This window comes from Nannobrachium achirus, assembly GCF_963921795.1.
Source record: "Nannobrachium achirus genome assembly, chromosome: 2".
Lineage (NCBI taxonomy): Eukaryota > Metazoa > Chordata > Actinopteri > Myctophiformes > Myctophidae > Nannobrachium > Nannobrachium achirus.
The window spans coordinates 63,872,670-63,896,143 of NC_137811.1; the positions used below are offsets into that span (position 1 = coordinate 63,872,670).

A 23,474-nucleotide genomic window follows, 5' to 3' on the forward strand; every position below is an offset into this window, starting at 1 on the left:
AACCACCAATTTGATATGTGTTTGGCCGCAGACAGACCCCCATCTTGTGCCAGGGACCCCCAGAAGCAAATAATCATTTGGTTGAAAAATAGGCTAGATCAGGGGTGGGCAACTTTGATGATGGAGAGGGCCACTATATTTTCACACTCTGTCCAGAGGGCCACAATTCATAATACAGACAAACATATCAAAAATAGCCTATCTATAAGCTCAAAACGCGTCGCAGTGCGACACGTTTTGAGCTTGTAGATGTGCTATTTTTGATATTTTTGAATTGGAATCCTGAATAATTTTTCGCTATTCTTGAATTGGAATCCTGAAAAGTAAACATTTTATTTAATTTCAAATTCATTTAATTGTTCTTATGTTAACTTTATGAACTTAAATACATTGGATATAAGAAATACTAGTAGTACTAGCCATTAAGCTACTAATATAGACTGAAGTAATTAAAGCGGGTAATGTTTGCATGTTTGGAATGGTAAGAGCTGAAATCAATAATATACTATTATAGTATTACGATATTAACCTGAGGGACGCATTAAGTGAAGGTAGGGGCCGCATGTGGCCCTCGGGCCGCCAGTTGCCCATGTATGGGCTAGATGGTAAATTGTACATACCAATGGGTAAAAAAAAGAAAAGAAAAAGAAGAAGGACTCATTGTTTCCTGTTAAGCCAGCATCTTTTATTCACACCTCAGAATTCTGACAAAATATCAACATCACTGCCTGCCTGAACACAAGTGCTGCAAGACCCAGTGTCTATCACACACTGGGGTTAACACACACACACACACACACACACACACGCACACACACACACACACGCACACACACCAGACATGTAGGTAGTACAGTAATTAAGTGTTTCTAACTTTCACTGACTTATATGTCACTGCATAGATATGAAAAGAAGGGCAGGTGTTAACAAATACACACAAACACACGCACGCACGCACGCACACACACTCACAATGTAAACATATAGTGTAAAACGTATCACCATAGAAGCATACTGTATCGACCGTAACCGGGGGTGTCAAACATTGTGTATGTGAAAGCAGAACGACCCATGCTGCGTATCACAGCTGCGCTATAAAAAGTTATATGAACTGATGCACGATCAAATTAAAAGTTTCTAAAGCCTAATTTATACAGTGTGAGCCAAGCTGTGGCTAATGCTCATGGCGCATAGCTCCAACAGTATCCACGGCTCGGCTCACAATAAATTGAATTTGGCTGAACAGTCCGGTTACAAACTTTAAAACAGAAAAGTCTCTCACATGTACTTGAAACTGAGGTGGAGTAAGGAAAGATGATAAAGAAACAGTCAATTAAAATGTACTTGCTTAAATATTGAAACATGCGGTCACTATTCGTTTGAATCAAACGTACCTTGTAATGCCTAAAGTATGCTCTGTCGTATGACGGGCCCGCACTCTGAAAATGGCCGATCTATAACCGATTTTACAACGCGATGCGTTGTGAAATTGGTTATAGATCGGTTATTTACGGTGCGTGACACCGTCACACTACAAAGTTTAATCTGCCGTAGAGGTCAAATCCTGCGGTTCAATGACACCGGCAGGCATGCAATGCTTCTCAAGTGGTTTCCTCACATTGGGACTGGGATTTATAAGTTGACCGCGAAGTCAGGACACCCAATACAAGTTGAATTAAGACAGTGTTCCTCTATTGAAGCATTTATACTATATCTAAATGCACCATTTAGTTCTGTGGCATCCTGTCTGATCATCTCAATGCTTGAGACAAACTGTACGACTAAACAGTCATAATATATGAATCAACAGACTGACTGACAGACTGCACACTACAGACAGACAGACAGTTGGTGGTCGTGTGTATGCGAGTCTAGCAGGTTGTAGAACAGAGGTAAGCATTAAGACACAATGGTGAAAGAAGGGAATGTTGCCGTGGACAAAGATTCACAGCTTAGTACAGACTGCAGTCCAGTGCCTACTGCCTACTGTATAATTATGTGCTTATCAGCATGGAGTGGAATGTATAACAGTTACATTGTTTCCGATCACAGAGAGGGAGTCTGAAACGCCTGGAGTCACCTGGATGAGCACGAAGCCACCTGGCTGTCGCTTGCCGAAAGAAAAGAAAAAAAGAGAAAAGCTTTAAAACTGGTTCTTGTTGCCATGTGACAGTCAAGTGAAGTCGGGATGGGACGATATGAACATTTCATATCACGATTATTGTGACAAAAGAAATCACGATTAACGATATCCTGGGGTGGGAACATTTGCCAAAAAATAGCAGATCTACAAGCTCACAACGCGTTGCAACTGATAGAGAGTGAAAAAAAGACTATCAATACGTATATTATGTACCTTTTACCAATTATCGAGGGTTTAAGTGGTATTGGATCGGCAAATAAAAGGTGAATTGATCCCATTGCATGACGGAGGACGATATCGCAATCAATTTAATCTCCACAATAAGATTATCGTGAGTGTTTTTTATCACAATAAACGTTAATATCGCATATCCCTAGTCGGGATTGCAGAGCTTCTGACTGGAACTTTGGAAAGTCTTTTTTTCCCCCTTGTCACCCCGTCACCTTCCACTGTCCCTCTGAGGACGTGTGTTCGGTGAGGGAGCACGAAAGCTTCTCCCTGCGAGTCCACACCTTTCAGACGCCCTTTACACCTCAAGTGTTTATGGAGAGAGCAGACAAGTTCAGTATTTGACTGAACAATGGACAGATCATCAGAGAGAGTACATCTACAGAGAACATGAATGTCACGTTGCATAGAGACAATTCCTTATGGCTAATAAAGAGCAGAACAGACGTACAGTGCGCGTGCACACACATCACACGCACGCACGCACACACACACACACACACACACACACACACACACACACACACAGAGGGACAGGTACAAACAGACAAGCCACTTATAAAACGAGAAGGCAGTGTTACTGTACACCTCACAACGTGCAAACATGCGCACACGCACGCACGCACGCACACACACACACACACACACACACACACACACACACACACACACACACACACACACACACACACACACACACACACACACACACACACACACACACACACACACACACACACACACACACACACACACACACACACACACACACACACACACACACACACACACACACACCACTATCATTGGCAGCTCACATACTGAAGCAGACCAGCTATACTGTTGTATCCTGGTGTTGCTGGAAAACAGGGATCAAACTAAATAAATACAAAACAAAAGTATCCAACAAAAACCAAAACAATGAGAGAAAACTTAAAAATTATGCCTTTGCTAATTTAAACTCTACAAGTCTGTCTCCTCACTAATAAGTGTTGGAGTGAGCCAGACACCTTTTGTATACATAGTCTCTGTGTCTGTCTCTCTCTTTCTCTCTCTCACACACACTCACACACACACACACACCCACACACACACACCTCTATGTACACATACTACTGAGGCAGTCTTCTGTTCTGGTCCATTCCAGTTAAATCCAGTCCATTAGGTCCATACAGCCCTGTTCTCCACCCAGCCCTCCAAGCTCCCATCCGCTTCCGTTCCATGTCCTTTTATCCTGGGTATTCCACGTGGATAGCAAGCGGTTATCAGTACAAAAACAGCTCTTTAAGTCAAACCAAGCCGGTTATGTTCTTCTATAAGACACTTCGTCCTCTCCATGATTGTACCGCCCACGTCGTCTCGCCCTCTCCTCATTGGTCCAGCTGTGTGCCCAGTTGATTGGCTGGTGGCAGCCTGGTCACAACCTGGTATCTGTGCTTGTGTTGATAATCAGTCTCCCAGCAGAAGCCCCACAGCCTCTTTACAAGCTGTCAACACTTCCACTGAGCTGCCAGTCATTGACAGTTTTTGGGGGCAAATTGTCTGAACGGCGCTTTGAGCGACGAGTGACAGCTAAGGTAACAGCAGAGTTGAGAGTTTGAGACGGGTGACAGAAACCTCCTTAAGAACGCTCCGTCTTGTCGTTGTGGTCTCTGGGTGTTGAGAGTCAAAGGAGACCTGCTAGAGCAGTGGTTCTCCAAACCTTTTAGCTCGAGACCCCAAAAGAGAGATTAGACGTTTGCACCGGGAAGTAAACCAGTGAAAACAGCAGATCGCTTCGCAGCGCGTTGTGAGCTTGTGAAATAATAATGACTAGGGCTGTCACAATTATTACATAATTGTCTAATCGCAATTATTTGACGTAATCGCAATTATTTTGTGATAATTGGCATAATCGTTTACATGTTGACAAATATTTATATATGTTCATTTATATGTTCATTTATATAAAACATATGTCAGTAATTTATTCGTATATTTAGGTTATGTGTCATAATTGCCATGTGCAACTTCAAAGCCTACAAGCCAAACTGAAATGTAAATGTCAATGACAAAAACACAATTAAATCGTTAATCACAGTTATTTGAGTGAGAATTAATCATCATGTGAAATTTCATAATCGTGACAGCCCTATATGAAATAATAATAATGACAAACAAAATGTAGGAAACCAATAATTGAGGGACCCATAAAAATGTGTCCAGACCCAGTGGTTGTGAAACACTGTGCTAGAGTCTCGGGACCTGTGTGTGCACCCAACTCCTCTTAGGAGGAACGAGTTCCTTCCCAAGGAAGCTCTACAGTACATACAGTCTGTCTCCCTGCTGAAACATTTCATCTGAAGGTCAGTAGCCTTCAGTAGCATAAGTGAGCGGATTCGGTTGAAACGTCACAACATCACACCCGGGGCTGTTCTGTACTACAGGACAGTCACTCTTTACCACCAGTAAGACTCCCTAATCGGGAGATAAGCGACCGTTGGTCGCTTATCTCCATAAATAGAGCAAAAATGTGTTTTTCCAAAATCTTCCTGATCCATGTTGTTGACATGAGTGTAGACATACTGTGTAGTGATTTTCGTGATTTTAGGGCAAAATCTGAATCGGCCTCATGGTGGCGCTAGAGGGCCATGTGAGAAATGAGGGGTGGGGTCTCCTCGCCGCCAAGGCGGACGAATAGGTACCGGCCCCGGCTCTCCCGGTCGCTCCTAGCCCGAGTTACGGCATTTTATGTGAGCTGCAGTGGCAGGGGGTCCTCCACTGGGGGCGCCACCACTTTTGCATCCGTTCTGGAGCACCAGGAGTGGGTGGTCCCCGGGAATGCCCCGTGAGCAGCCCCGTTGGGGTGGTCATTTGGTCATTTTTGCACATTTGGTAATTTTTTACACCTGGGGGTCCCCCAGGGACCTGGGGGTCCCCGAAACTCCGGGGGTCCTTGGAGGTTGTAGTTTGGCAGGCAAGGAGTGTGTGTGCAAAATCTGGCATGGATCGGGGCAACGGTTGCAGAGATATGAGCAGGGCAAAAGTGTGACGTGTGACGTGTGACAGAGGGAGTGACGGAGGGACAGCCGGTGGAGGTTTGGATAGTGTGCAAGTAACTTTACCACTACCCACCTGCAGCCTCCCTCAGAGAGAAACTGAGGTTACTCAGGCACAGAAGTGCATTTACAAGCTGTATGTCTTATGCCCCTGCGCACAACTCAGTCTAAGGCCGTGGTATATCGACTCATATGCCATGGAGGGTGTATGCAGGTTTTCATCCCAAGCAAACACTACATCAGCTGATTCATTTCACCAATATTTATCCCCCACCCTCGTTGGTTAAAGTTGTGCTAATTTCTGAAATTAAATTAAATCTGGTGTGGTGTTTTGTTGCAACATAAAACCTCAGCCCCTTCGTGACACGCGACTTGGACAGCGCAGATGTAAGGTATGAACATGTTTATCCACCAAACAATTAATTGAACACGATAGCTGCACTCTATCATTGTTGCAGACAGTGTGTTTTGTACAGGGGCATGGTTGTGTTATCAAACTAACTAGTAGTAGTAGTAGTTAGTAACTACCAATAGGAGAGCAGGGCATTAGCACTCATCTGAACACAACGGCCCAGTGGGATTGGACGCCACTGCTCTGAGATCAGAGCTGTCTTAAGGAGTTCTCTGACGGCTCAGACCGTAACTCTGCAGGCACAACAGACGTCGTCGCAACAACATCACAGGTTCAAATCTGGGCTTGAGACGTCATCCCATCTCTCAACTGTGCCGTCTTAACAATGCTGCAAGGCCTTTAAAAAGACCTGCCTGGTGGTGGTCTAGCAGTAGGACCTGGTTTGGCTCCAGGGCGCTCCAGGCAGGCTGCCCTGTCGGACCAGCCCTCTCTGCCCCCTCATGGCCCGGGGATCGGGGATCATCTCCCTCCTGGGGGGGTAGAGGGGTTGTTGTTGCGGAGGAGGTGGAGGGTAGTGACTCGTGTGCTGGAGTTGGCTCTGGGGGGGCTGCGGCGGCGCGTAGTTCCCTCTGGGACCCCCGAAGGGAGCAGCAGAGAGCTGGTGGTGGTGGGAGGAGGGGTATGAGGAGCGGTGTTGGTGGGGGGGGTGGTAGGGGGCGTCCTGGTACCCGGGCCGGGTCGTGTAGGGATTGTGGTCGGCGGCGGCGGCGGCGCGTGCGGCCGCCTCCTCCTCGGAGCGGTGGAACCTCAGGACCTGGTCGCCCGAGGGCAGGACGTCAAACACCTGCCGGTAGCGCTGGCCGGTCGCCGAGGCGGAGCGCCACCACGCCTCCCCGCGCTGGGAGGAGGAGGAGGCGGCGGGGTGCTGGTGGTAAGGCGGGGGAGGAGGAGCAGAGGGGGGCGCGTAGGGGTTGGGCGGGTGCATGTGCGGCGGGGAGGGCGGGGAGGCGGGGTCTGGACGACCCTTGCTGCTCCTCTCCTCTCGCTCCTCCTGCGTCATCTTCTCCATCAGCAGAGCGGCGATGTCCTGGCCGGACATGGCGGTGGTGGGGGGAGGGGTGGCGTCGCGACCACCACCCCCGGACCCTGCTAGGGGGGGGCTTCCCCCCGACCTCCACTCTCTCCCTCCTCCTCCGTCCTCCCTTCTCTCTCCTCTGTCTTGCTCGTCCGTCCCTCCCTCCGTGTTTTCGGGGTTCGCCGGGCCTTGGCGGCCGGCGTCTCGATCGTCCGGCTCCGGAGACGACGTGGTGGGCTCGGGGGGCGCGGCGGGGGAGGGGCTGAGAGACGCCGGGGAGGGAGAGGAGGAGGAGGAGGAGGAGTCTCTCTGCTCCTGGTCGGGAGGGGTGAGGAGCAGCGGGGAGAGGAGGAGAGGGGAGGACGAGGGGTCGGGAGGGGGCTGAGCAGGAGGGTCCAGGTCGCTGGTGGCCCAACCTCGACTCACAGGAGCAGCCGAGGAGGCGGAGGAGGAGACGTACGGAGGAGGAGGCGGTTGAGAGGAGGAGGAGGTGAAGGGGTAGTTGACGTAGACAGGTTCCGGGCGCTCGGCTCCACCGGGCTGCAAGGCCCCCTGCTGCTGCTGCTGCGTGGGAGGTGCGTTGTCCAGCTGCGAGCGGTAATACACCCGGCCGTTCTGGAAGTACGGGTGCAGGGGGGCGGGGTGGGCCTGGGGAGGTGCGGAGGAGGAGGAGGAGGAGACGAGCGGGGAGAAGGAGGCGTGGGCGAGGGGGTGCATCTCGCTGCGAGCCGGCGGCAGCCGCACCGACGACGACGACGTCGGCTGCCGCTGGAGGCAGGGCCTGTTATTGCTGTTGTCGTGGCAACGCAGGGAGTGGGAGGCGGCCCAGGCTCTGGTGGCATCCGACGACCACAGCTGGCCCCCCCGCCTCCCGCCGTCCGGGTAGCCGTGGTAACCGGGCGTGCCGCCGCGGGACTGGGGTCTGCTGCTGCCGGGGCCGGGGCGGTCACTCAGGAAGTCCTCTGACCTCATGTTGAGGTAGGCGTGCCGGGCGTAGCTGGGCGGGCCGGAGGGGGAAGGGTGGGGGTGCGGGTGGAGCGGCAGGGGCCCGTCACCCTTGGGAGCTCCGATCTCATAGTAGAAGTTCTCCACCTTCCCCTGGTCGTCTGCGGAACAGGAGGCCATCGGGTGGAGGTTGCCGTGAGCAGAGCCTGGATGGGAGGCCGGAGGCTACGGGGAGAGACAAACATGGTCACTGAGATGAGAAGACAAGGGCTGGACCATCTCTTTACATGGACAGAAATGACTTATACATCGACTACAAAGGCAACTGTGTGACGCACTACCTGTTAAACACTTTGGACACCTGCTGGTCTAGGATCTGATCCCACCAGAGCTCTCTCTCCCTTGTCTCCCTCTCAGCTTTCTACTGCCTGTCTCTCCGACACTGTGCCTGTCTCTTCTACGCCGTCTCCCTATCAGCTATCCTACGGTTTGTCTCTCATAAATAAAGCTTGATTTGATTTAATAGACTATCTTCATCCCCGCTTTCTTAATGTCTGTCTCTCCTACACCGTCTCTCTCTCTCAGCTTTCCTACTGCCTCTCTCTACTACACAGTCTCCCACTCAGGTTTCCTACATTCTGTATCCCAACTGTCAACTTTCCTACTGTCCGTCTCTCCTGTCACTGTTCCACCATGTCCCCCCTGTGCTCCCTGCTGTGACGTACCAGTGCGCAGGCGGGTGGTGGAGGGCAGGCAGAGACAGGCTGGCTGGCGGCCCTGGCAGCATGGTACCTGGCCAGCCTGTCCGGAGCGCCACTCAGGCGCTCAGAGAAGGCCCTGGCCAGCGGGGGCTGCCCGCCGCCTGGCTCCCCCACCAGGCGACGCACCCTGTCAGCGTCCAGGGACCGCCGCAGCTCCGACCTGGCCAGAGGGTGATGGTCCCGGGGGTCCCGGGGGTCCCAGGCGGGCCCAGAGGCCACCTGGAGAGCCAGGTCTCTGTTCCTCTGGGATGGGGGGTCCCTGTCTCGCTGGGTGGGGGCCACCAGGTCCAGGGGCTTGGGGGGCACCTTGGGCCTCCCGGGCTGATGAGCGATGGCCTGGGACAGCGGGGAGCTCTCAGACCTAGGAATGGGACCATATGGAAATTTCAAGTCACGATTATTGTGACCAAAGAAATTGCGATTTACAATATTATCGCGATTTATCAAAATATCCCCAACCTATCCCCAACATTATCCTGGGCGGAACTTCTGCCAAACAATAGCTGTTGCCACGCGTTGTGACTGTTAGCTTGTAGATCGGCTATTGTTTGGCCAAGAGATTTGGTAGAGAGTGAAACAAAAATGAAAAGACAGTATCAAGTATGTTATTTCCACTTTCCCAGGTCTGTTTGACCCTCTGTTTGAGGGTTTAAATGGTACTGGATAATATGCAGCTCGGCAAATAAAAGGTGAATTGATCCCAGTGCATGACGGAGGACAATTTATTTCAGGATAATACTCAGACCTGGAGTGGTGCATCTGGGGCTGGGAGGGCTGCAGGGGATACACCGCCACCGACTGGGACTGGGAGTGCTGGGAGTGGAGCTGCAGCTGAGCCTGCTGGGCCGCGGCCACCGAGATGTTCTGGGTGGAGACGGAGGCGGACACCGTGGCCACGGCGGTGGGAGAAGCAGCGGTCGTGGTGGTCTTCTGGTGCAGATGAGGGGCGGAGAGCTGGCGGCCGTACGCCGGAGGCTTCCGCCTGGACGCCGGCTGCTGCGAGTTGGAGGAGGGACTCCGCCTGCTGGAGCTCTGGCTCTGATTGGTGTAGACCGGGCTGGGGGTGTGTTCGTCTCCCGAGGAGCTGCCTCCCGATAGGTCGGTGGCTACGGAGTCAGAGACGGACGTCTCAGACGACAGGGTGCCCGTGTCCTGGGAAACACACACATACACACACGTTTAGACATTTTATTTATGTTCAAATAAGGGATACAATACAAGGACACACATATTACAAGGTGCTGTAAATAATGTACAGTCAGCAAATCTTGGACAAATATTCAATGCCCACACGGCTACCAATAATAGAAGAAATTGCACAGAATTTTGCAATCTGTTTAGCTGCTTTTTTTGGCTTCCCAAGTTGTTGGAGGCATCTTACAACCAACCTATGTACTGTACATGTCCTAGGCTGCCAACGATGAACACAAGTAGACTGCAGCTATAGCCTAGCTCTGTGATGGTTTGGAGGAGCGGCAGGTATTTGATGACTTTGGTCATAAAGGCTTCCTCCAAACTAGAATCAAAGGTACAGGCCACTTCAAGAATGAAGACAGATTTGTCACACACACACACACACACACACACACACACACACACACACACACACACACACACACACACACACACACACACACACACACACACACACACACACACACACACACACACACACACACACACACACACACACACACACAGTGGGAATAAATGAAGTACATTTCGATTTATCGTCATTTGTAACAGTGCCATGTAAAAAAAAAATCAAACCTCGGTTCGAAGTGGAGCGGTGAATCTGAGCAGCTATACCCTGTGTGTGTGTGTGTGTGCGTGTGTGTGTGTGTGTGTGTGTGTGTGTGTGTGTGTGTGTGTGTGTGTGTGTGTGTGTGTGTGTGTGGTGAGTGTGCCTGGCCTGCAGAAAACAGCGCCCCTCTTTAACTAGTGTGTTGTGTGTGGCCACTCAAGGTATTGCCAGGCTACGGACGGACGGACACGGCCAGCCAGCCAGCCAGCCAGCCACATACCCACGGACATACCTGTCTATTGGGAGCGCTTTCACCGCTCCAAAAAAATCAATAAGGAAACAAATACAAACATCTACAGTGACTTAATGTTCTGTTTTAAAGGGAAGTGCTATTTATTCTAACTTTAAGGATAAGGTGATGCTTCTAACGCTCAATTCATACTCCATCGTAAGACGGTGTCACTTGCCGGAAATAGCCAAGATATAAAAGCTCACTTTGCCAAAAATAAAACGTTGTGAGCTTGTAGTTTGGCTATTTTCGACGAGTGACATCGTTGTATGACCAAGAATAAATCGGGTTTTAATGGGTTAGTAGTCAGCCTGAACAGGGGTTTAAATCCCACAACCACTGACCCATACAGAGAGACTAGAACAGAATCTGACCTACATACATACACTCAACGCACCACTTAGGCCGCACGCACACACACACACACTCACGCACACAGTCACTCACTCACTTAAAGAGTGACTTTGTCTGCTTTACCAAAACTTTTGAAAACTTTGCGTACATTTGAAGTAGGTTTTTCCAGAGCTTATGAGAGGGAGCTCTTATGGGACAAGCATTCAGAAGTGTTTCTCCTCCCAATAGAACCAGAGGATTCAGGTCAAAAACCTGTGAAGTTGGCCCTTAAAGTTGACCTTGGCCTCTAGTTTGAGGGCAGTAAAGTCTTTGCTCTCAATTGAGAACTACCCAGCACACGTGTCCAATGAAGGCTCTGACAAAATATCCTGTGAGATTCTGCAGCACTGTGAGTTTAAACCGTGCGCGACGTGGCTGTGTAAGCAATATTCACCAACCAGTGTTGGTGGTGGGTTGTTCTTTTTCATTAGAACCACTTAAGACTAAAGGGGAGCACACACTGGACGCGAACGGCTGCGCAGCGTCGCGTCCACATGAAGTGCCGCACGGTAACCCCAACTGGATGCGGCGCGCTGCCACACAGCACATCCATTTCCCCGGTGGGGAGAACCATGGGAGAACATGTTCAACGCGCGGCAACGCTGGAAAAATAGAACAGTGGCGAATCGGCGCGGCAGGCGAGACTGCGCGCGTCTGACGCCGCCGGTGTGGGTTAGTTCATTGAAAATAATGGGGCCGTATGTTTTGACGCGTCGCTTACGCGCCGCCTCCGCGTCCAGTGTGTGTTCCCCTTTAGTGGGCTGTATTTTCGTCCATGCCTTACCCATTATCCTTAAACGTTTTTGACATTTCTTTTACCATTTTGAAAAAACGTTTTTAATAATTCAAATAGCTGATCTACAAGCTCACACTGTGTCAATGGCACTTTACCACTCTCACACCCGAGCACTGAACATAAAGGTTCCTGATGGTCTCATTATTGTTAATGCAAAGTTACTTTCTGAGAAATCACTGAATCAAGCCTCCATTCCCTCATCAAAGAAAGAAAAAAAGAAAAAAACCTACACTTGATAATATCTAAACACAACTTCACACCAAGTAAATGAGCACATTAAACATGTCATTTCATAGCTATAACTAACACATAGTCAGGGAATTTTTATAAAACCCTGGGAATAAATTCCTTACCAAACAATTTCTTCACCAATGTGTTGGTAAAGGTGTCTAGTAAGATATCTAACAAAGATTGAAATTCAACATCCCTAGGAAAATATTTGACAGCTAGGGTAATTCTGGGTCTCATTCACTTACTATACACTGTACTAAGGGGGAAAAATCACTCCCAAAAATATGCATTAAGTGGGATGTGAGGGGTCTAACTAGGTGTTTTTAAATCTGTGTAACAGATTTCTTTCATCAGCTCATTTTCTTAGACGAGATTCTAGCGACCGTTGGGTACCTCTTCTGGACTGGCTATCCATGTCACATGGTACTGAGTTAAGGGCCAATCGCAGGACAGTACCCCCCCAGGCTATGGGGGAAATTAGCAGTGTTGGCAAAAGTACTCAAATGTTTGTTGTCCCTGCTTAGCATTGACTTAGCATTGACAACATTGTCATGATCGTAAACCTATCTAGTTTTAACGTTCAGAACGTTTTCTTTTTGGACAATAAAAACAGCCAGGGGGAAAAAAATCCATGAAGGACACGGAATGCAATCGTTCACTCGCCGTTGGAAAATTGACTTATTAGACTATTCTGGATGTGTGGCTAACGGCTAACGCTAACGCTAGCTAGCGCTAGCTGCAGGCTAACGCAGGCATGTTATACACAATTACTCATGGAATAAAACGGCGACCCAACTCTATTTTTGCTCTTCTACAAGCTCACAACGCGAGGAGGTTAAGTCTGTCAGAACCGTCAGATTATCTTTCTAACTGAAGTTACACAAACACTGATTATGCTACATTTAGCACTGTTAGCCCGACCAATTTAGATAGGACACGTAATAAATTCACTTCAACCTCGTGTTGAGCAGTTAAACCTATTTGCTACGTACGTCTACAAAAACGTTCATATTTCAAAGATAAAGTGCTTACTGAAGTCTCACAGATGTCACAGTATGGTACGCTCAAGCAGAATTACCCGTATCTTTCGTATTGCTTAATAAACAGCATTTTAATCCGATCAGACGTCATTTTCTGTTGTTTTTCAGCCATGCGACCCCATCGGTTGCGAGGTGTACTGCACTTAGATACATTAATACCTTTTTAAGGAAACAACGACCGATCGGATTAAAATGCTCCTCTTTAAATAATACGATCATTACGGGACATTCTGCTGGAGCGTACCCTATGGTGACATCCGTGAGCCTTCACTAAGCAATTTATCTTTGTAATCTGACCGTTTGTGTAGACGTACGGAGCAAATTGGTTAAACTGCTCAACAGCAGATTGTGTTGAATTCACGGTTGGCGCAGCGTAGCGTCTTTACATTTAGCCCAATAATGCTAATCTACAAAGCAATAACTACAGTTTAAAACATACATAAACCACTTTAGCCCTATGTTATACCAAGGCTATTTGAAAATAGCCGATCTACAAGCTCACAACGCATTGCGGTGCGACGCGTTGTGAGCTTGTAGATCTGCTATTTTCAAACATTTTGTACTTTTACTTTTGGTACTTTAAGTACATTTGGATACCAATACTTTTGTACTTTTACTCAAGTACATTTGTAATTCTGGACTTTTACTTGTAACAGAGTGATTCTACATTGCAGAATTGATACTTTTACTTAATTATAAAAATGTAGGTACTTTTTCCACCACTGTGTAAACGTTTGTGTTCTCATGCCAATAAAGCTTCTTTGAATTGAAGATTGAATTGAAGATTGCTCCCCATGTGGCGGAGTACACAATAATGGTAAATAAAGTAGCTTACTCTAAAATAATCCATCCATCCATCCATCCATCTTCAACCGCTTATCCAGCATCGGGTCACTGGGGTAACAGTTCCAACTGAGATTTCTAGAGTTCCTTAATAATAATAATTAAAATAAACAATACTAATGATTATAATTGCGACCGTCAGGTCGCCGTTACTATGAAAACCTCCACCGCCTGTCTGTCCGTCAGTCTGTCTGTCACGTCACATCACACTTTTTTGCCCCTATCCATGTGAAATTTTCCACACACAATCCTTGTCTGCCAATCCACAACCTCCACCCTTCCAGGGACCCCCGCAGCTCCAGGGACCCCCGCCAAATTTTTTAAAACACATTTTTGAATACTGCTCCTACAGTTTTTGCCCTAAAATCACACAAATCGCTACACAGTATGTCTACACTTATCTCATCGACATGGATCTGTCCCATATAGCGCCACCATCAGGTCGATTTTTTAACACATTTTTGGACCTAAACCTTTTTTTTTCTATTTTTTTTTTTCAAACTTTTTTTTTTTTCAAAAAAATTTTTTTACAAACTTTTTTTTACACTAAAACGAGCACACAGATTTTATATTGACTGTCAATTCTTGTTAATTATTCTGAATCCATTGCAAGCATTTGTTTTGCACGAAAAACATTAATTGGGCCAAAATCAGACGCAAAAAAACGATGGTTTAGTGATGAGTCATCACTTTTCACAAGGCGTATGGGGTCCATTTTTGGCCCAAGGAATGTTTTTCGTGCAAAACAAATGCCTGCAATGGATTCAGAATAATTAAAAACACCTAGTTAGACCCCTCACATCCCACTTAAAGCATATTTTGGGAGTGATTCTTTCCCTTATAGTATAGTGTATAGTAAGTGAATGAGTCCCAGAATTACCCTAGCTGTCAAACATTTTGCTAGGGATGTTGAATTTCAATCTTTGTTAGATATGTTACTAGACACCTTTACCAACACATTGGTGAAGAAATTGTTTGGTAAGGAATTTATTCCCAGATTTGACAGATATTCTGCTAACTTTCCCTGACTAACACCCTACCTGTGTGTGTGTCCTGGTGGCCTGGCTTGTCGGTGTACTTTCGGCAGCGTTATTGTTCATCCAGGCAGACAGGGGGCGCTGCACCACAGAGGAGTACACGGTGGGTTCAGAGGCCAGCAACTCTGCAGCGTCCGCCGACAGAGAGAGCTGGTGGCGAGGGTCTCTGTCAGCCTGCTGACAACAACACAACACAGGAGACATTGAGTAAGGCACAGGCACAGCAATATCAACTTCACAAGTTGTTCTGGTTGATGGGGATTTTAAGCCGTGACATCATTTTGTAGTCAGACCTCCAAGCAGATTTATTGTCAATATCTGTCCCTAGCTATTTCAACAGATCCGAGACAAAAATAATGACTAAAGTATAATTCTACCACTTTCCTTTCAACAACAAAGAGAAGAAAAATTAGTAAATAGTAAAAATAGTAAAAAGATTCACGGGCGCTGGGGCCTTTTGGCCCCAAAAGTTCTCCTCTGCCTACAAAATGATGTCAGACTTAACAGCCCCATAGCATAGGTCAGTCTATGGGCATCGCTGACCGTCATGGTAAATGTTACCTTGCTGTTGGCATTGGGGGGGTGGTACGGCGGGGAAGAGCCCTGGTGACGGAGGGCACGGTTGGCGCTCTCTGCCAGGACTAGAGCCATGAGGCGGGCGGGGTTTTTAGGGGGAGGTGGGGGCGGCTGCTGGGGGGGCAGAGGGGCTCCGGTAGGTCCTGGTATACCTGGAGGGGGGAGGGGGGGAAAAAGAGAGAGAGAGAGAGGGAGACAGAGAGAGGGAAAGGGAGAGACATAATTCATAAACATGTTGTTGAATGATGAGCAGTTGAGCACAAAAGGAATTTCCTTAGACAAAACATATACTGACACACTACATGTATGACTACTGATACGTATATATTATGTACTAGTAAGACTCCTTTTAGGGCGACATGCTCTCTCTCTTTCTCTCCTCTAACAGACCCAGGCTCTCTCTCTCTCTCACCTTTAACAGACCCAGGCACGACCGTCCCCAGTTTGCTGTGGAGCTCCTGCTGGCAGCTGTCACTCAGCTGGAAGTCACATGACCTCAGCAACATGGAGATCATCTGAGGGGGCGGGGCCGAGCCACCGGGGGCGGAGGCGGGCTGCTGCTGGGATTCGCCCGCCCGCCCGCCAATCATCTCTAAAACCTGACGGGGTGCAAAGAAAGACAGATATGATTGGCCGGGGGCAGAAATGGAGACATACAGGTATGTTATTGGACTGTGTTGTGCACAAGTGTAGAGAAATCAACTGAGAGGTCAACTTGAGTTAACAGGATCTAGACCAGTGGTTCTCAACCTGTGGGTCTGGACCCCCAGAGGGGTCCTCAAATTATTTTGGGGGGGGGTCCCCAGATGTTTAGCTAAATGTTAACATTGTTTTCTCAATCAACAGTAAACAGACAAACAAACAAACTAACATACAGTATAAGTGTATACAGGGGATCTGCACATTTCTAAAGTGACAATTTAAGGACTTTAAAGACCTTTTTAGTACCTCTGGTCAAACATTGGTAAAATTGTCAAATATTACAGGTAGAAATTGTGAAAATAGCAGATCTATATGCTCACCATGTAGATCTGCTATTTTCACAATGGAATAGTGAGTATAAGTGTGAGGTTAAGTATGAAGGCATACTCCCAGTTTATTGATATTTATCACACAAACACTTGTTGCATACCGACCTTGGCAGGGACGCTGATGGCGATTGGTTGAGAGATGTCCATTGTCGGTGCCTTGGGAGGAGGTTTAGAAGACAAAGCATGGACCATCTACACAGGAGACAACATGACACAAGTAAGGCAGTGTAAATGGAAGAAGGGCTCTGCATACAGTATACATAAAGTATATTGTAGTGCATATATACAGTATATATTCCAAATATGTCTCTAAAGCAGGGGTCTTCAACATTTTCAGGCCAAGGACCCCTTAGTTGAGAGAGAGAGATGAAGCAGGGACACCCACAATCTTTTCATAGATTAGATATAGTTTTATTGTTTGACAGCAGAATCATCATTGTATTTTGGATTCATGTCAATTTGTGTTTTCAGATACACTGTACGTATTTAACCACTTGAACCGTCAATACATACCTTGACATTTCACTCTGTACTCTTTTTCCCCTCTACACAAAACGTCTTTGCCGAAAATAGTCGATCTACAAGATTACAGATCTGCTATTTTTGCCTAAGGTTCTCAGAATATGGACACTAGGATTCAAGTGGTTAATATAAAAAAGGAGAAAAAAGTTTCTATCACACAAAGATTTGGAGGACCCCCTGTAGTAACTCTGAGGACCACCTAGGGGTCACAGACCCCCTGTTGAAGAACCCTGCCCTAAAGAGAAACATGTTAAAGAAGCCCCACCTTCTTAGTGAAGGACCGCCTCTCAGGGGGAGGGAACGCGCTTTGAGAAGCATTCTGATTCGCCGCCTCGCCTTGCTCGGGGCTGCTATTGGATGGTCTGTGCTGAGCGAACACCTGCTGCGGTGGAGCTGTGGCGGCCAGGATCAAACTCCGCCTGGCCACAGCTTCTGATTGGTTGAGCACCGAGTCTGGGTCCTCTGTGATGGGACGCTGGACTTGGTGGTTGAGGCAGTGATAGGCCGGAGGGCTGCCGGTGGGCGGAGAGTCCCGACTACTGCCCAATCCGATCGGTCCGTCCTCCAGGAAGGTGGGGCTAAAGTCGATGACGTCCTCGGCCATCCAGGAAGACGCTGGCTCCTGATTGGAGAAATCTGGCATCATGTAAACGCCGTCTCCCTCGTCGTCCTCATCGTCCTCTTCCTCGTCTCCGTCACCGTCATCCTCCTGAGTCAAAACAAACACATTCAGCCAACTATCTCTGCAAGGGGAAACCTTCATCAACTTCCATTATGAGGATTCAATTGTTTGGAACTATACAGAACTATTGGTTGCTCGATTGGCAACCGCTAGTGGAAAAGTGTTACTTCTTCTTTGGAACTATTGGTTGCTTGATTGGCAACCAACCACTGGTGGAAAGCGCATTACTTCCTCATTCTTCTTGTTCTAGAGGTCTTCACGGGTCTCCCCAAATTGAAAATACCCGACAGTGCCCAACGGCCGTACAGTTTTGGGTCTGTTGTTAAACATGCAGACATGTAATAGAACGTAATTTATGTTGAAAAACTCACTTAAAATTATATTATAACTTGGTTTGCCTAAAGGAGTCATTATGACCACTGGGTGCACTTGAGAGTTGAGCAACAGGTAAAAAAGAACTTCTGGGAACTCAGATTAAGCAACAGGTAGCTAACGGCAGGGGCCTCTTTGTCCTAATATGGGCTTCCCCATTTCCACTTCCTCTTCATACTGCTTATGTGACATGTATTTCTGTTCAGTAAAATGCCTAGTCATGCTGAGGATGTCAGAAAAGGTGCAAAAGGGGAACTTCTTTGAGATCGGACCACCGTACAGTATATATAACGGGCTCACACAAGAGCATCTTTTAGGCTTTTGGGAGGATCTTTCGGGAGGTTTTTCCGGCCCTCCGTGTCCCCCGTGGCCCTCGGGGCCCTTGGACCCTATGGTCTCTTTTTGGGGATTTCTTCTCTTGCACCTTGCTCAGATTTCGGGCAGTAATTGGTTCCACATGGAGGAAGGTAAAACTTACTTAAATTAAAAATGTTACATTTCTCTATTTTCAGATAAAGCCTATTTGGTGTTAAATAGATTTAGACTGGTCTGCAACTAAGACTATATCTAACGTAACCTCCTCCTTTTACATCTAAATTGGGAATTATTTTTGAACAAGCCTAAATTAAGGCATTGGTAAATCTTAATAGGTTTCATTTTCATTCTTCTTGTATTTGCATTTTTATTGTTAAATGTACATTTGCAATCCGACAATGAACTGAGCAAATAAAGGGAAGTTTTTGTCTTTATAATCTGTGCTATAAAGATATATTGACTACTGTAGGTCTTCTTTAGAAGAAGAAGCAACCTCCCCCTGTGAGTATTCCACACGGCTGTTACCTTACTGAACTCACACTTCATGTTATTATTATCATTATTGGTATTTAGGGGTGAGCATCAGTAAGCATAAGTAATTAAAGGACAGATTAGGACAGGTTGTCTCATAAGAGTCTTATGGGGCCTATTGCCTGTGACAAAAGGTGTTCACCGTAATGGCTTCGGCTCAAACTGTTTTCTGTGGTCGGGGACTTCCTGTCTCAAATGTCCACGCACTCCGCTCTTGTGGCAATCCAAGGCGGTTTTAACACTGTGTTTACACGATTACGGTCAATCAGGCCTGGTTCGGTTTGTATATTCTATTACCTCGGGTTCTGGGTTTATTTATCATATGTCTAATAGCCGAGTGGATCCCAGAAGACTCAGAGAGGTACTGATCAGGAGAGAAAAGCATTAAGTGCTGTGTAAGTGGTGTGAGGATATAGGCTTACTACAGCATTAAAAGACTGTTGAACATGCATACCACATTGAGTTGGTAACCACTGGTCTATAGTACACCCTTAATAGACCGACTGGTGTCTAGGCTTTACATTAAAAAAGTGTGTTCATGTGTTTAGAGTGTACAGAGGAATTCTAAAGGGTCGTTGGAAGAACTCGACAATCTTAACTTGGCGAAGGAACACAAGACTTAAAACGTGTGTACCTCTTCGTGGCGGTTGTCATGGCGCTGTTCTCCTGGCAGCAGACTGTCATAAGAGCGGGAGGAGGGCAGGCGCGATGGGGGGCGGTTGGAGTGCAGATGGGTTTCCATGGCAGCAGCTAATGACAGGCCATCGCTGCTGGATCGAGGGCGACGCAACCGCGGGACCTCCCCTGGTGCTACAGAGAGACAGACAGACAGAGAGAGAGAGAGTGACAGAGACACAGAGAAAGAGACAGAGAGAGATTGAGACAGACAGACAGACCAACAAAGATAGAGGGATAGAGAGAGAGAGAGAGAGAGAGGTAGAGAAAGAAGCAGGGAACAGTAAGCAAAACATCTTCTGTAATCAGCTGTAGCGTGCTGTGTAGAGAGGTGTGTTAATGGCTGCATTCAATATAATCACATACCCAGCCTTTATTTCTGGTTGGGGAGAGTGATACGCTAATGGAGAGTGTGATAAGCCATATCAGCCCTTGTTGTTGTGCTTTTCAACTGCATGGAACCGGCCCAACTCCATTGGACTCTATCCACCTACTTTGGTTTCCATTAGGGAAAAGTACCTGGTACTTTATTGGTATCTCCTCTAATAAGAGTCCACTGCTCTGTATCAACCCTGGGTCCTCGATTGGATAACCCAACAACGAATAACGATTTATGACATGTTATTAGTTCATGGTAATGTGACACTAACCTGCTCCACTGTGCTGAGAAGACAAGCTCTCCTCACTCTTAGCTGACCTGAGAGTCACACTGTCCACATGACAACCTGTCACACACGCACGCACGCACGCACGCACACACACACACACACACACACACACACACACACACACACACACACACACACACACACACACACACACACACACACACACACACACACACACACACACACACACACACACACACACACACACACACACACACACACACACACACACAAAAGGATATAAAGATTGATTGATGTTACATGTTGTTGCTTTCAACAGAAACCTCATACTGTATGTCCAAAACTTTGTTACTTTTCAGGATAAAAATGCACAAGCTTCAAAAATAGCAGATCTACGAGCTCAAAACACGCTGCATCGTGGCGAGTTTTGAGCTTGTAGATCTGCTACTTTTGATACTCGTGTGACAGCAACGATATGGAATACTGAACGTAGGGATGGGATGATAAGCAATAAAAAACACTGACGATAATCGTATCGTGGAGATTTAATTCGCGAAATCGTCCTCCGTCAAGCACTGGGATCAATTCACTGTTTATTTGCTGAGCTGCATATCCGGTACCATTTAAAGGTGATACACCATGCATTTAAAAAGTATTTATGTCATATTGTTTATGTCCCAAAAACGTTTTTCAAAAGGTTTGAGGCTAAATTACCACTCCTGAATAGAGAGCCTCTCTCATTTTTGAATGGCTCTCAGAGCAATTTCAGCTGCAGTACCACCTTTGGCCTGAACTGCGCCACCCCCCCCCCCCCAAAAAAAAATGTTTTTGAAAAAAAAAAAAATCTTTTGAAAAAAAAAATATATATGTTCTCCCCAGGATAATGGATGTTGGGGATATTTTGATTATTGCGATAATATTATAAATATTATAAAATGTATAAATCTATATGAAATCTTCATATCGTCCCATCCCTAATTGAACTTAGTGACATGTGATTGACACACGAACAAACAGGTGAGGTACCAGCATGGGACATGGTGGGCTGGAACAGGGAGCTGATCCTCATTGGCTTACGGGTCGACTTCCCGATGGCGAAGAAGGTCTTCCAACTTCCTGCGGACTTCCTCTCCTTCAGGCCCCTCTTCCTCCTACAGAGACAGCTTTCAGTCAACTTCTGGACTCACATTTCAATATCAACCAATTACATTTAACTTTTACAAGAAGGGTTCATATTTTAGATTAAAGAAAAGAAAAGATGAGTGTTAAAATGTTTTCATTTACTATTTTGATTTGCCCCCAGGTTGGGGGCATGCTTGAAAGTGGCTAAATATGCATTTTGAAACACAATAAGCCCATTCCCAAGATGCACCGTAATCTTCCATGGGCAGATGTGACTTTATGGGGGCTGGTGTAAATAGTAATAAAGAAATTGCAGGCTTATTGTGTCTAAAAAGACATATTTAGCCACTTGTACGCATGCCCCCACCCACTGAAATCAAAATACTAAAATCACTAAAACAATAGAAAGCGGTAAATGAAAACATTTTAAAACTCATCTTCCATTTTCTCTAATTACAATCTAAAATATGAACCCTTGTTGTAATAAAAACAAAGTTGTCCTTTAACCACTTGAAATTGTTCCAAATCTGGGCATGTCATATTAGCCGCCTATTATTTTATGACCCGATCTGCGTGGATTTTAACCCATTTAGGCCTAGGATTATTGACTGCTTTAACTATTGAAAAATAGCAGATATACAAGCTCACAGCGCGGCACCGAGTGCCGCGCTGCGAGCTTGTAGATCTGCTATTTTTGAAAAATCATGATTTTTTTTTTGCAAGTCTTTTACTTAAAAGCAAACATTTGTAACTCAAATATTTACTTCTGGGTGGTCCCTGGGACAACATATTTTGAGGTGGGGGTCCGTGGCTAAATACCTGTAATTTTGGGGGTCCTTGACATGAAAAGGTTTGAGAACAGCATGATTTAGAGGAAGGATTTAGAAGTCGGGTCAAAGATATTCAAAGACTCTGTGCCGCGCTGTGAGCTTGTATATCTGCTATTTTTCTAAAGTTAAAGCATAAAATAATGGTTAAAGTGGTTAAAATCTAACGCGACTCGGGTGCGTTCCAGGTATTTGAGAGTTAATAGATGTAGGTCGAATTCAATGCATCTGAGATTGTATTACATTTCAATAAAATATTATATTAGGTTAGGTTGTGTATAACCTATATATATATATATATATATATATATATATATATATATATATATATATATATATAAATAATTTGTTCCTTTTCTTGATGTACCTTGCTCTTACTGTACTCTGTTCTTGTTTTTCTTTTTATCTTTTTCATACTTCTCTGTAACTTTGTAAATAACTGCTGTGCTGCCTCTGAGTCAACTGATTTCCCCCCTTGGGATAATTAAGGTATCTATCTATCTATCTATCTATCTATCTATCTAATACTATTGTGTTGATTTCAATACTTTAAATAGGTTCCAGTAGTATTCAATGCATCAATAAATTGCTGTAGATTTCAATAGATTTCTGTAAATTACGATAGTTTTCAGTAGATTTCAATACTTCATTTCAGTACAGTGATGCTTTCAGTAGCTTTGAATACTTAACAGATTTCAATACATTTCAATAGATGCAGTAGATTTCAATACTTTTAATAGTTTTAAGTAAAATTAAATATCTCCAGTAGATTTCCGTAGATCTCAATAGATTTGTAGAACATTTCAATTGGTCAGTACATTTCTATACTTTCAATAAATGGAAGTAGAATTCAATGCATCAATTCATTTCAGTACCTTTCAATAGACTCCAGAGGATGTTAATAGATTTCTTTAGAATTCAATACAATACTGTAAATGGATTACAGTACATTATAATATAATAATATTATTTCAGTAGATTTCAATAGTTTTCAGTAGATTTAAATAGTTTTAATTCGATCTCTGTAGACTTGATTATATTTCAGTACAGTTCAATACTTTCAGTACATTTCAATACTTTCAATAGATTTTGGTAGTTTATAATGGACTAGACCTTACCCGTTTGAAGATTTATGCTCCAAAATATGTGCATAGTGAGGGTTATAGGGAAAGTAACTGTAACTGGTGTGTGCATGACAATATGTAGGAGCATCATAATGTAAAGAGCAGGCCATCGAGGAGTGCATATTATTGAGCCAGACAGACAATGTGTAGAAG

At 45.9% G+C, this 23,474-nt stretch overlaps 1 protein-coding gene across 1 annotated transcript in view; it reads right to left on the reverse strand.

Moving 5' to 3' along the window:
• Positions 1 to 6,185: 6,185 nt before the first annotated feature.
• Positions 6,186 to 23,474, reverse strand: part of arhgap33 (Rho GTPase activating protein 33) — a gene marked incomplete at both ends in the record, with an annotated part of 47,362 nt that continues 30,073 nt past the window's right edge. The window contains 12 exons of the mRNA XM_080743430.1: positions 6,186 to 6,848; positions 7,020 to 8,006; positions 8,507 to 8,903; positions 9,288 to 9,694; positions 14,919 to 15,092; positions 15,477 to 15,643; positions 15,904 to 16,090; positions 16,628 to 16,714; positions 17,310 to 17,753; positions 19,579 to 19,754; positions 20,270 to 20,344; positions 21,275 to 21,399. Coding sequence (XP_080599556.1) covers positions 6,186 to 6,848; positions 7,020 to 8,006; positions 8,507 to 8,903; positions 9,288 to 9,694; positions 14,919 to 15,092; positions 15,477 to 15,643; positions 15,904 to 16,090; positions 16,628 to 16,714; positions 17,310 to 17,753; positions 19,579 to 19,754; positions 20,270 to 20,344; positions 21,275 to 21,399 — 3,889 coding nt within the window. The remainder of the gene's footprint in view (positions 6,849 to 7,019; positions 8,007 to 8,506; positions 8,904 to 9,287; positions 9,695 to 14,918; positions 15,093 to 15,476; positions 15,644 to 15,903; positions 16,091 to 16,627; positions 16,715 to 17,309; positions 17,754 to 19,578; positions 19,755 to 20,269; positions 20,345 to 21,274; positions 21,400 to 23,474) is intronic.